The sequence below is a fragment of the Barbatula barbatula genome (assembly GCF_947034865.1).
Source record: "Barbatula barbatula genome assembly, chromosome: 3".
Lineage (NCBI taxonomy): Eukaryota > Metazoa > Chordata > Actinopteri > Cypriniformes > Nemacheilidae > Barbatula > Barbatula barbatula.
In genome coordinates this window covers 5,796,287-5,809,505 of record NC_136764.1, presented here as the reverse complement: position 1 = coordinate 5,809,505, position 13,219 = coordinate 5,796,287, and the positions used below count along the sequence as shown (strand labels likewise).

At 42.5% G+C, this 13,219-nt stretch overlaps 2 protein-coding genes across 2 annotated transcripts in view; one reads left to right on the top strand and one right to left on the bottom strand.

Annotated features, from left to right (window-relative positions):
• rx2 (retinal homeobox gene 2) overlaps window positions 1–13,219 on the bottom strand; it is a 149,763-nt gene that overhangs the window by 90,292 nt on the left and 46,252 nt on the right. The gene's annotated exons all lie outside the window — the stretch shown is intronic.
• The window catches only part of upf1 (UPF1 RNA helicase and ATPase), a 13,947-nt gene continuing 734 nt past the window's right edge, over window positions 7–13,219 (top strand). Inside the window, exons 1-24 of the mRNA XM_079451858.1 lie at window positions 7–386; window positions 1,687–1,823; window positions 2,723–2,812; window positions 2,908–3,075; window positions 3,752–3,932; window positions 4,101–4,262; window positions 5,169–5,256; window positions 5,492–5,590; window positions 5,871–5,979; window positions 6,098–6,257; window positions 6,424–6,542; window positions 6,635–6,799; window positions 7,245–7,359; window positions 7,581–7,724; window positions 7,863–8,076; window positions 8,244–8,361; window positions 8,789–8,945; window positions 9,102–9,244; window positions 9,889–10,063; window positions 10,331–10,412; window positions 10,523–10,684; window positions 10,874–11,097; window positions 11,184–11,306; window positions 11,529–13,219. The exon at window positions 11,529–13,219 is cut by the window's right edge and continues 734 nt beyond it. Coding sequence (XP_079307984.1) covers window positions 216–386; window positions 1,687–1,823; window positions 2,723–2,812; window positions 2,908–3,075; window positions 3,752–3,932; window positions 4,101–4,262; window positions 5,169–5,256; window positions 5,492–5,590; window positions 5,871–5,979; window positions 6,098–6,257; window positions 6,424–6,542; window positions 6,635–6,799; window positions 7,245–7,359; window positions 7,581–7,724; window positions 7,863–8,076; window positions 8,244–8,361; window positions 8,789–8,945; window positions 9,102–9,244; window positions 9,889–10,063; window positions 10,331–10,412; window positions 10,523–10,684; window positions 10,874–11,097; window positions 11,184–11,303 — 3,303 coding nt within the window. The 5' untranslated portion in view covers window positions 7–215 and the 3' untranslated portion in view covers window positions 11,304–11,306; window positions 11,529–13,219. The remainder of the gene's footprint in view (window positions 387–1,686; window positions 1,824–2,722; window positions 2,813–2,907; window positions 3,076–3,751; window positions 3,933–4,100; window positions 4,263–5,168; window positions 5,257–5,491; window positions 5,591–5,870; window positions 5,980–6,097; window positions 6,258–6,423; window positions 6,543–6,634; window positions 6,800–7,244; window positions 7,360–7,580; window positions 7,725–7,862; window positions 8,077–8,243; window positions 8,362–8,788; window positions 8,946–9,101; window positions 9,245–9,888; window positions 10,064–10,330; window positions 10,413–10,522; window positions 10,685–10,873; window positions 11,098–11,183; window positions 11,307–11,528) is intronic.

Genomic DNA, 13,219 nt, shown 5'->3' with positions numbered 1-13,219 from the left:
CGCTCTACGTGCGCCCGTGACGTCACCGCGCTCGAGTGGGAGTCGAATCTTCTCCGGAACCGTTTGCTTTCATTTCTGCACGAGCCCGTCGCCCGCCGTTTCCTTCTCGACGCCTCGTACCAAAACAAACGTCGCACGACGCGCTTCAATCCCGCACCTTCGAGGGATCACTCGGTGTTTTGTGTCAAAAGGTGGTGAGCAAAGGCGGTAATAAGATGAGTGTGGAGGCGTACGGGCCGAGCTCACAGACGCTCACCTTCCTGGACACGGAGGAAGCGGAGCTGCTCGGGGCCGACACGCAGGGCTCCGAGTTTGAGTTCACCGACTTCACGCTGCCCAGTCAGACCCAGACGCAGGGCCAGACCCAGAGCCAGCTCGACAACCAGGTACTGGCGCATCGAAACGCGCAAAAAAGCACAAACGCGCGTTCTGTCAGGCGCTCTCGAGCCCAAATATGGCGAGTTAGCCGCGCGGTAGCGTTAGCAACAGCAACGGCAGAGCAGGCCGCTAGAGAGAGCGAATGCATGTTTTCACAGGAACTCTTTAACGAACGAGGTTGTTTTTCAAATATATGTCACGTATTGATGTACGTAACGGCACACGGCGCCTCTTATTTAAGCTTTGACGAGCACACGTGTCGTGTCAGGGTTTGTTTTGACGATTTAGGCTGTTTTCGGGTTTGTGTGCGCGCGCGTTTTTTTTTTTGAGGGACTTTTGTGAAGATTTCGTTTATTAGCACCAATAGACACGTGTCACGTTCTATTTTAAGTGTTGTGTGGGGACTGGTTTTAGGAAGTTAGACCGGCTTCTGGTGTGTATTTTTACAGGGACTGCATTGTTGTTGTTGTAATAAAATTAATGTATGCACATAAATGTTTCCCCTTATTCGAGCTGTCACATGGCTTGTTTTTGTGCGTTAGACTGGAGTGCACTTTTGTGAATTACATTATAATTGTTCTACATTACTTGTAGACTCGATTGCTTTGATGTGTTATAACTCCATTGTATTCACACTTGAGTATTGTAGGCATTGCTGTAGTTATGTATGTATGTGTGTGTTTGTGTACTTTGGTGTAACTACGTGTTATCATATGATTCTGTCTATGAGGTTTTTTGTAAGCAAGGTGCCTGTCATTGGTGTCTGAAAATATTTCCTTTTATTTAAGCTTTGACCGAGTTTGAATCATTTCAGCTGTTTGTTTTGTGTGCTTCACTCGCATTATTAAAATAACGTGGGTTAGTTGTTGTTATAATTGTTTTTCAAGGTTTATGCATTTAAGATTTTCGTGCAGTGAATGTGTTCTTTAAATTAAGTGAAATAAATCGTCAATTTTGGCCTTCAACAATTACGAAGACAAATAAATATTGCGCCGCATTCCATTTAACAAGGATCCCCTCTTTTCTTGTGGTTCAGCTGTGCCATTTCTTTTGTTTACGGTTTTTAGTAAATGTGGAGAATAATCGGGATCTCAATATTTGTCAAAATAATCGGGATCTCAATATTTGGTCATAATTGAGCAGCCCCACATTTAAGGCTTCAGTAGGGTAGATAATGTCGCCAAGTTGGTTTGTATTTTTCTTTTGGGGATAAGTGTGAACAAGATTAAAACTTTGACTTATTTTCATGTACACAGTGATGAATTTAGACATCTTTCCTCCTGTTAATGGACTTGTTGGGTTGTGCAGGTGAACGGACCTGATGGAGTTCTGCCCAATGGAGAGGATGCATTGGTGAAGACCAGCCAACTTCTGGCCGAGCTGAACTTTGAGGAGGACGAGGAAGACACTTACTACACAAAAGACCTGCCGGTGCATGCCTGCAGGTACTGTTGACACACCTGCCCGGATCTTGCACTAAATACAGCATCTCACTCGTGTCAGACTCACAAATTATGTGTACAGATGTCTGTGAGACTGACTGAACATAAGACACCTGTGTGGAATACCTTTTGTTTTACTTCTATTACTTTTGTCTGACTTAACAGGGTCATTTGATGCGGCTTAAACAAATATTATCGTTCGTTTTAGATGATGCAATGCGTATACACCATTTAAGGTTTAAAACGCTGTATTTTCCACATACTGTGCATGTTTGTGTTTCCTCTTTGCCCCGCCTCTCGGTAACTAGCAGATTGTTTACAAAGCTCATCGCTCTCTTGTGCTATGATTGGCCAGTTACAAGTGGGTAGTGATTGGTCGAATACTGCAAACATGTGATGGAAATGTAAGGCATCTTACCATATATGGAACATCAACTTCCAAAGCAATTGTACTTACAGGAACGGCCACCTTACTAGCGTATACATTTGGGCGGTCTTGGTCAACTCGTACCACAAACTGATGTAGATTGGATTCGATTGGATTCAATTTATTGTCATTACACACATACAAGTACAGTGTAACGAAATGTAGTCTTTATGATGTGTAGATGTATATTTGTGGGGGTGTGGTTACACGAGGTGTTACAGGCAGGTTTGGGTGAGCATTCGCTTTTAGATTGAATGCATCTTTTGTTCCAATACTTAGATTTTTGCAATTTTACGTGTCTAATACATGTATGGGCAACTTATGACACACCAAAGACACAGAAAAACACGTATTCGTGCTTTGTTGTCATTTTGTGCTTTAAAGAGAAACAAAGTACTATTTAGAAACAGGCCTAGAATCAATGTGAACCCATATGTGTTTGTAACCATTCTATGGACTGATTTTTATGTTTTAGTTATTGTGGCATCCACGACCCAGCCTGTGTGGTCTATTGCAACACCAGCAAAAAGTGGTTTTGCAACGGCCGCGGTAACACTTCTGGCAGGTGGGTCTGAAACAAACGTATATTCCATCTGTCACATTTATATTTAGTGTGAACTAAAGAACAATACTTTTGTTTATAATGTTTGTTTTTGCCAGTCATATTGTGAACCATTTAGTGAGGGCCAAATGCAAGGAGGTGACCCTGCATAAGGACGGCCCGCTGGGCGAGACCGTTCTGGAGTGCTATAACTGCGGCTGCCGTAACGTCTTCCTGCTCGGCTTCATCCCGGCTAAAGCAGACTCTGTTGTGGTGCTACTGTGCAGGTAAAAGTTCAGCTACCACCTGTATACATTCGTGGTTTCACAATTCTCTTGTGGTTTAAGAGCCGCAGTTGCTATGAACATAGAGGAACAATTATTTGCATGATTTAGATGACGGAACACAAAGTATAATTTTTATTCTAGCTGCTATATTTCTGGTTTATGATTTATTTACAAGATTTGTCTTAAGATAGTTATGTAGAAGGAGTTATCACAGGTTTTTAGTGGCTTTGAACTCAGAAGTTACTGCTTATATAAAACCGATGCTGACCTCTTTAAAGCTTGTGTCTACTGCTTGGGAAAATCCCTAGTTACGATCGTATTTTCATGTTTGCGTAAGGAAACTGGGGGTGATTTTTAGAAACTGGGACTGCACTTATATGCATAATCAGATAATGTGCGACATGTTAACCTCATTTGTAAGGTAAATGACTAAATGTAAAACTGTACAAACTGGAGTACACTAAATTTGTAATAAAAACTTTCATAATAAAATTACATGGTGGAAAAAAGGTTTTATTGATTGTTCCCTTTATGTAAATAAAAAATATTTGAGCAATGTAAATAGAAATATCTGTTTGTCATCTGCTTGTGGTTTTATCAGTAGCTAAATTATTATGGCAGTGCAGTTCCTCTGTATCTCAGGCATGTGTGTATGTATTTGTTTGTGTGTGTTCAGGCAGCCGTGTGCCAGTCAGAGCAGTCTGAAGGACATTAATTGGGACAGTTCTCAATGGCAGCCCCTCATTCAGGACCGCTGCTTTCTGTCATGGCTGGTGAAGATCCCGTCCGAGCAGGAGCAGCTAAGGGCCCGGCAGATCACGGCTCAGCAGATCAACAAACTCGAGGAGCTGTGGAAGGTACCAGACCTCGATTAAAATCAATCAAGTTTTACAAATATGTTTCCCAACGCACTCATACTTGAGTGTTGTGAGTCCAAACTCTGCTAAGGTCTTCAGGAAACGTGTGCATTAAAATATATTGTTGTAGTCTTGTTAACATCTCTGTATGTCTCTTTATGATGGCAGGAAAACCCGACGGCCACCCTGGAAGATCTGGAGAAACCTGGAGTGGATGAGGAACCTCAGCATGTTCTGCTGCGATATGAAGATGCCTATCAGTACCAGAACATTTTCGGACCGCTTGTCAAACTAGAGGCTGATTATGACAAGAAACTTAAAGAGTCCCAAGTATGAAACTTGCCTGTTCTCTGTTTGCACATATTCACGAATTAGTCTGATTTAACGGTTTGTTAATAATGGTTTAATATTACATTTATATAATATTTATCATGCAAAATTAATTTACCTTGTTTTGGAGGCGTGTCCTCAAAGCAAAGAGTAACAGCTATCTGGCTAACAAAGGATCTGTTCTAGAAGCACCGTTACATAGATATTTTTGTTTTATCTCTTGGACAGTTCTGGCTTTAGGCATGAAATAAAAAATGTTCTAATTGTTATGCACAATGGTGAAGTATTTATTATAAAGTATTTGTCCGTGCACATCATTATTTAAAAAAATGTATTTGCACTTATAATCTTTAATCAAAAACATTAACCTCCTCCCCCTCTTGAAACAATCTCTCTTCACTTCTGGTCACGAGGGCAGGGCTGCAATGATTGACAGATCACAATTTTCACCATTTACCGATCCAATCAGTTGTCTGTGGATGAAATCAAGTCCCGCCCTACTTTTTTTTATTATTAAGTCGTTTCACTCGGCTATACGTCACGATATGGACAAAAAAAACATTGCTAAATTCGTTTCATGCTTACTTTAAACAGTCACTTTAAGGTCTTTCGCATATTTTAGGTTAAGAGCAACTTAAGCTCTATTAAAAATGATTTTAGCAGAAAATATAGTGAATGTGAAATTCAAATTGCTGCTTCTAAACTGTTTACCTTGAGCTCATGTTAAATCAATAAGACATAAGCCCTCCACCTAGAAAAACTTACCAAAAACTTAACTGTTCTAATAGCAAACATCTTTTACTAAATTATTATTTAGGTTGGGTAAAGTTTTAAACAGAAAAAGTTCGTTTTTGTGTCTCTGGCTATTCTGTTCTCCAAATAATGAATTGTCTCTTTTTGTTTCAGACTCAAGACAATATAACTGTCAGGTGGGATTTGGGACTGAATAAAAAGCGGATAGCTTATTTCACCTTGCCCAAGACGGATTCAGGTGGTAATATTTTTTTTCATCATCTTCTATGTCTACCAGTGATCATGATATCCATCCCATCCCTAACACCGTGTTCCATGCATCCCTCATCGATGTATGCACGGATCTGTCCACTTTAAGTGTGTGTGTTGTGAATTGTGTATGTGATGGATATATGCCAGTGTTGTTTTAGAAATATGAATTAGAAAAATTTTCGGTTGTCTAAATGCGTTTCTTGCGTGTGGGTGATTTTTATCAGACATGCGACTGATGCAGGGCGATGAGATCTGTCTGCGCTATAAAGGAGACATGGCTCCACTCTGGAAAGGGATCGGACACGTCATCAAAGTCCCAGACAGTATCTTTTCATCACAGATCTCAAGATATGTTTTTAAAGATGTATCTAATGCGTTTTTCTTTTCTTCAGTCAACATGAGGGAATACCATGATTGTTTATTTTTGCACACATCCGTCCTTCGAAAGAGACGTTAAACCCAGGTCCTGTCTCCTTGTGGTCATTAAAGATCCCATGGCACTTCTCTAAAGAGTAGGGGTGTAACCCCGGTGTCCTGGCCAGGTATAAAGAATGTTTAGGCATTTTGTACAGAGATGTTGGTTCTTTAACAGAGATTCTCTAGATTATGGTGATGAAATCGCCATTGAGCTGCGGAGTAGTGCTGGAGCTCCTGTGGAGGTGCCCCACAACTTCCAGGTGGACTTTGTCTGGAAGTCTACATCTTTTGACCGGTTAGTTTGAAGACCGGTTTCAAGGGTCTATCAAGCTGTTCAGTTTTTTTTCTTTTACATTTGTATGCTACATAAGCCTACAAACCTTTTGTGTTCATCTTGTTTGGCCTTTGTGTAGAATGCAGAGTGCCCTCAAGACGTTTGCTGTGGACGAGACGTCTGTGTCTGGCTACATCTACCACAAGCTGCTGGGTCATGAGGTGGAGGATGTCATCATCAAATGCCAACTGCCCAAACGCTTCACTGCGCAAGGGCTGCCAGATCTCAACCACTCACAGGTACACAATCCTTAAAAATCAATCTAATGATTTAATTCAGTGTCATTTTAGAAAAGCGTGAAGTAGTCAAATGTGCATTCATACATATGAAATCATTCAACCTCATACTACAACACAAGATTTTGTTGTAGAGTTTCTGAAAGTCTTTGTTTTGTTTTTGATGTAGGTTTACGCTGTGAAGACTGTTCTGCAGAGACCCCTCAGTCTGATCCAAGGACCACCAGGAACTGGCAAGACTGTGACCTCCGCAACCATCGTATATCATCTGGCCAGACAGGGCAATGGGTAAGATGTTGTAGAATTTAAACAATCTCTGCACTTACGGTTTTACACAATATAGTGTTTAATAATATTTTGGGCTGGTTTTGTGTCTTTAGACCAGTGCTGGTGTGTGCTCCCAGTAACATTGCGGTGGACCAACTAACTGAGAAGATCCATCAGACGGGGCTGAAGGTGGTGCGTCTGTGTGCTAAGAGTCGTGAGGCCATAGACTCGCCTGTGTCCTTCCTTGCTCTGCACAACCAGATCCGCAACATGGACAGGTACAAACTTTTCTACTCTTAAAGCAACACTTAAGAGTTTATGCTCAAGGCTCCCCATGTGGTTGATAAGCGCAATTGTCTGTTACTAGTGTCATAAAGCACAAGCTTGGTTTTATGTACTAAGCTGATGAAACCTGCAGACGGGTCTGTGTGTACCAACTCGAGCACAGAACTTGGAGAGTGTGGTTGTAGCTGCTAGGAGGCTGCTGAGGTAGCAGCAGGAGTAGAATTCATCTGGATACGAGTTGTTATACCACTGAAATAGTTTTAGATATGGTATTTTAAGGTCGAAAAACAACAGTTAGTTGCTTTAATGAATTCTAAACAATTTGATCAAATAATTTTTTACTGCATGTGTCCTTCACATGCAAGTAAATCGCACAATGCTTTGCTAAAAGGCATCTCACTAGGGTTTGAGCTTATGAGCGTTTTCTTTTCTCTGCAGCATGCCAGAGTTGCAGAAATTGCAGCAGCTGAAGGATGAGACCGGCGAGCTGTCGTCATCTGACGAGAAACGATACAGAGCTCTCAAACGAACCGCAGAGAGAGAACTGCTCATGGTACCTGTCTGACTCCACATCACTTCTTCATCACCTTTGTACTTTACAGATGTAAAAGTGCTTGACTTTGGGACATAAAAATCAGTTTTACTTCGTAATGGAGCAGTTGCAGAAGAATCAGAGTATCAGAATCCTAACAAAAGCAGGATTTAGTTTTGTTCGAATGATCCTTAATGCCACAGCGTAATAGCCATATAACCCTCTCTCCTTGTCTTTCTCAGAACGCAGATGTGATCTGTTGCACTTGTGTGGGGGCCGGCGATCCCCGACTGGCAAAGATGCAGTTCCGCTCCATTCTCATCGATGAGAGCACCCAGGCCACAGAGCCCGAGTGCATGGTGCCAGTGGTGCTCGGGGCCAAACAGGTACGAGACAGAAATCATTAAATAATCTTTGATTATGTTGCCTGCAGCAGAAAGTAAACTGTATTATTTTAGTAGCAGCGTTTGTGTAATATAGATTGGAGTTTGTTTAGTAAGTGTCCTGTCTGATGCTTTTGACAGCTGATTCTGGTGGGCGATCACTGTCAGCTGGGTCCTGTGGTCATGTGTAAGAAAGCAGCTAAAGCAGGACTGTCTCAGTCTCTTTTCGAGAGGCTGGTGGTTCTGGGTATCAGACCCATCCGTCTGCAGGTGCAGTACCGTATGCATCCAGCGCTCAGTGCTTTCCCCTCCAACATCTTCTATGAGGGATCACTGCAGAACGGAGTCACTGCCGGTACGTGTTCTTATACCTGTTGGGGTCAGATTGTTCATTCAGTCTTATATAGATCAATTTGTTTAAAGTGGTTTGATAGTTGTATAGAGACCTTGTATAAAACATTTTTACATTGTATAAAATGTTTGTTTTATGTGCTCCAATAATGTTTTTTTAATGTTTTTCAGCTGATCGCATCAAGAAAGGCTTTGACTTTCAGTGGCCTCAGCCGGATAAGCCCATGTTCTTTTATGTGACTCAGGGCCAGGAGGAGATCGCTAGCTCTGGAACCTCCTACCTCAACAGGTAAAATCTTCTTTCATGTCATTTGGAACTGATATCAGATTGAACTGTGCAAAAAATACATCGGCCTATGCTAAGAATAAAGTTTGACAGGTGCATTAGACAGAGGCGATGTTTGTGTGAAATGCGTTTGTCATTGTGCTTGTGTGATAGTTAATGGCGCACCACCATTTATTTTAGATTTTGCAATTACAAATATTTTCCTTTTCCAATCATCTAGAGATTTTGGAAGGCTTCACTAAATTCAGGGTTCTGTTTAAATCACTTCTTTGATATTACGGTTCTGTTTGAGTCTAAATAAGCTGCGATCTCAAGCTATAAGACAAGCTGTTGAAGATTGAGCTTGCTTAGGAAACGGGAAACAGTCTTACGACTCTTATCCAAAGACTCACTGATAGGATCTCTCACCTCAACTTCTCTTTGCATTCAGAACCGAAGCGGCTAACGTGGAGAAGATCACCACCCGTCTGCTGAAGGCTGGAGCCAAACCCGACCAGATCGGCATCATCACCCCGTACGAGGGCCAGCGCTCGTACCTCGTCCAGTACATGCAGTTCAGCGGCTCACTCCACACCAAACTTTACCAGGTACAAACATCATCCCTGCAGACAGATTTAAGACCAGATATATTCTGATTAAGTTTTTTGGAAAATGTGAGAATTGTTTATAATGACGTAGAAGATGTGATAGTCGGTGGCTGCTAGTTTGACCCATGAATGTTGTTTACATCTCTGTTTCTACAGGAGGTGGAGATTGCCAGCGTTGATGCGTTCCAGGGCAGAGAGAAGGACTTTATCATCCTGTCTTGTGTCAGAGCTAATGAACATCAGGGCATTGGTTTCCTGAACGACCCGCGCCGTCTCAATGTGGCACTCACCAGAGCCAGGTAACAACACTACCTGCAGATTTAATTTCATCTGTTGAACTGCATAAGTATGTTATGACTTTCACTACCGGTTGTAAAGTTTTTTGACACTTACTCATTTATGTGATCATATTGTTTCCTTATTTTAGAATAATAATGAACTCATCAAAAAATGGAACTGTGGGTATTTTGTTGTAACAAAAAAATATTAAAACATGTTATATTCTATCATCTTCACTGTAGTCACCTTTTGACTAGAATTTGCCGAAGCTTCTTGAGGTCTCACCCTGAAATGCTTTTTAAACAATATTAAATGAGTTCTCATCTATTATGTACTCTTATTTGCTGCTAGTTAGTTTTATCATGAAAAAAAACATGTTTGTTTGCTAAATTATATTTTTGTCGGCTAAACAAATTTCTGAAATTTAAGCATACACTTTCAGAACAAAAGTTAAAAAAATAGCGGCAAACAGTTCACTTAAGTGTCCAAAACTTTTGACCGATAGTGTATGTTGAAAGCCCCATATAATCCTCATGTGAACAGCAATCTTTTCTAAAGTCTTGGAGATGATATGAATATATTAACCCAGGAATCATTTTGTGAGAAATGATATTCGATCATGTATGTAGGTGATCGATCGATAATCTTGCATGTCTTTATGCAGGTATGGAGTGATCATTGTGGGCAATCCTAAAGCTCTCTCCAAACAGCCTCTCTGGAACCATCTGCTGAACTATTATAAAGAGCAGAAGGTCCTGGTGGAGGGACCGCTCAACAACCTGAGAGAGAGTCTCATGCAGTTCAGTAAACCACGCAAGCTGGTGAACACCATCAACCCTGTGAGTAAAACAGACAGTTTCAATGGTTTATGAAGACGTTTGAAAGAATGCTTGAACTTGGAGTCGGATCTCATGGCAAGTAAACAGTCTGATATAGCCTGTTAAGGTGTTCCTTTAACAACAGATACATAGCTTGCTGAATTTCATTTCCTTTTTTTAAAAACTGATGATGAGATGGTAAAAGAATAGAGCTTCAAATGATCAATTTCCAAAAAAACATCCTCATTACCCTCCTGTTAATGAGCCGTATGTGTTTGTTTTTCTCAGGGTGCCCGTTTCATGAGCACTGCCATGTATGATGCGAGAGAGGCCATGATTCCTGGATCTGTGTATGACCGCAGTAGCACTGGTGAGAATACGGTTCATACTTAGGCTCAGTTCAGTTACACTGTCTCCAATGTTCTACGGTAAACTTGTCTTATAAATACTTCATTCTGCGCATAACCCTCTTTTTTTCAGGACGTCCATCTAACATGTACTTCCAGACCCACGACCAGGTTGGAATGATCGGAACCGGGGGGAACCCGATGGGCTCCATGAACATACCCATCCCATTCAACCTGGTCATGCCACCCATGCCTCCGCCAGGGTACCTGGGCCAGGTGAATGGGCCGGCTGCAGGTAAGACAACATCACGGTCATATATGCATGCACATAAAACCCTCTGCTGCCTGTACATCTCATCCTGATGTAGCATTTTAAGGCATCTCTGACGCATTCAGCACACTAAATAGACACCACAATTATGCTTCAAGACAGTACCACAGATATAGGGGTATGACCTTCTATTGTCTCACTTGCTGTGTGCAGGTCGTGGTGCACCCAAAAGTAAGACCGGGGGCCGCGGAGGTCGTCAGAGGAACAGAGGCACGGGTAACCACGGCAGCGGGCAGGCCAACATGCCGAACAGCCAGGCGAGTCAGGACCTGGTGTCGCAGCCTTTCTCTCAAGGTCCTCTGACCCAGGGCTATATCACCATGAGCCAGCCATCACAGATGAGTCAGCCTGGACTGTCTCAGCCCGAGCTCTCACAGGTACACACGCTCAGCACCGTGCACACATTTGTTATAAGTGTCATAAGCGTTGTGTTGTTAACTTGTTTTTGCGTGGTGTGAAACAGGACAGCTATCTTGGCGATGAGTTCAAGTCCCAGATGGATGTGGCGCTCTCCCAGGATTCCACCTATCAGGGTGAACGGGCTTATCAACATGGAGGAGTGACTGGACTCTCACAGTACTAGAGTGTAAGACCAAACACAAACACAAAAGAGAAATGCTCTGATTGCTGTATTTAAGACTTAAGCGGGCGTATACACACGTTCTTATTTAGCACATTTTTCACATGTGTCTCATGTGATGAACGCAGCATCTTTTAGATTTTGATTGAGCAGTGTTGTATTTACTTAGCCAATCAGAAAAAAGCTAGGGTGGGCACATATTTGAATATTTTGTGTTTGTGCCCGCAGGTTGTTGGAACAGGAGCTAGGCCTGTGCTGAGCTTAGTTCATCAGCATTTTAAATATGGGTAAATATAAAAAAAGAACAAACATGGATGCCCGTTTACCACTGTTACAACTGAAGCACCATGATGTGGGAGCAACAGGAGAGAATCTAACCAATCACAGGAGGGAGTGAAGCTGGACAGGAGGAGAAGAGAACGTGAGAATGGAGGTCTACATCCACCATTCGTTGAGGAGAGGGGAGACGCAGTGTTAGGAGGAGACGAACCGCGAGATCTTCGATCTACAACTCCGCAACGTGGAGGAGGCTCCTAGAGTGCAGGGGCCCTCCCGGGCCCCTCTCTCTCTCTCTCTCTCTCGCCTCTCTCGCCTGGCTGCGAAACGCCAGCCTCAGGCCTTGCCCTGCCAACCAGAGACGGAGCAAAGATGAAGTTCTCTTAAAACTACCTGCAAAAAACCACGTGTGCTCTGTCGTCTCCACGAGCTTAGAGAGGGGGTGACGTATCTAAAAATAATTACAAACGCTTTTCAAGCAGCTGTTTTGGGGAAAATCAAGTTCCCCTCAAAGTTGAGATCTAACATTCAGGTTCTATCACCGGACATCTTCGAGGTCAGGGATACCTGCAGCAAGAGATCCGAGTTTCGTTCGGGTTTTGGAGAAGAGGTCTCCTCTCAATGGATGGTGCTAGGACGCTCTGAAGAGGGATTCAACTTTGAGGAAAGTTTTCCGCCTGAAGTGCGGGAGGGTAGAGGTTCTGTAAGCGAGGGCCCATCACATCTTGGTCGCTCTCCGCTAGGTGATTCAAAAAAAAGGAAAATGGGTAGCTTGACTAAAATGGCTTTGGAAATTAGTTTTTCTTTTAAATGTTTGTTTCCGGAGAGCTGACGTGGAAGGGGCTGACGCATTTGTCCTTTCTTGTTTTCCCGCTTTCGTTTTAAATCCTTTTTGTTCGAGTAGAATAAAAGCAGCGAGGTAGATAGCCTGCTTGATTTAATGCGACTTCTCGATATCTTACCTTCCTGAATAAAATCAATCAATGTCCCCAGACATGACGTAATCTCACCAACCGAACAGTGCTTGGTCGGTTAAGTGGAAATCAGGATCAAATATCTTGTAGTGAATTGACCCGACTGACAGTTCAGCGCTGTTTCTCAATAATCATATATACGCAAAAAAAACTCCCACTGCAGTTCTGTCCAATCAGAGCGACAGACGAAGTTATAGAAATGGCCAAAATGCTTCAATGAAAGGTGTGACGATGATGAATTGCGCCTCACAAGAAAGCGGAAGGAGATGGCAGCACCGGTGAGATTCTCGCTGTTTTTGTGTCTGACTGTAAGAGACGATGTTGCGCGCTCTTGCGTTATGATGATGATGTCAGTGAGATCGGGCGGAAACAAACTGCCCAAGGGGAGCGTGTTTGTGCGTACGTGCGTGTGTGTTTTCAGAAAGCCCTCCCTCATTATTATTGTGTTGTGGTAGATGTAGGTTTGCGTTGTTTTCCCTCTGTTCACGTTTGCTTTTTTGCCTTCATAGTAGCTCGTATTTTATTTTGTATGACCTGGTTTTCGTATAACCTCTCTCTCTCTCTCTCAGTGTGGAAGTTGCTCCTAATTTCAACTTCTTTTTGGTTTGGAAGGACCCATTGAGTTTTGTGGCAGCTTTAACATCTGTTCCGACTGATGCCAGTTGCCTC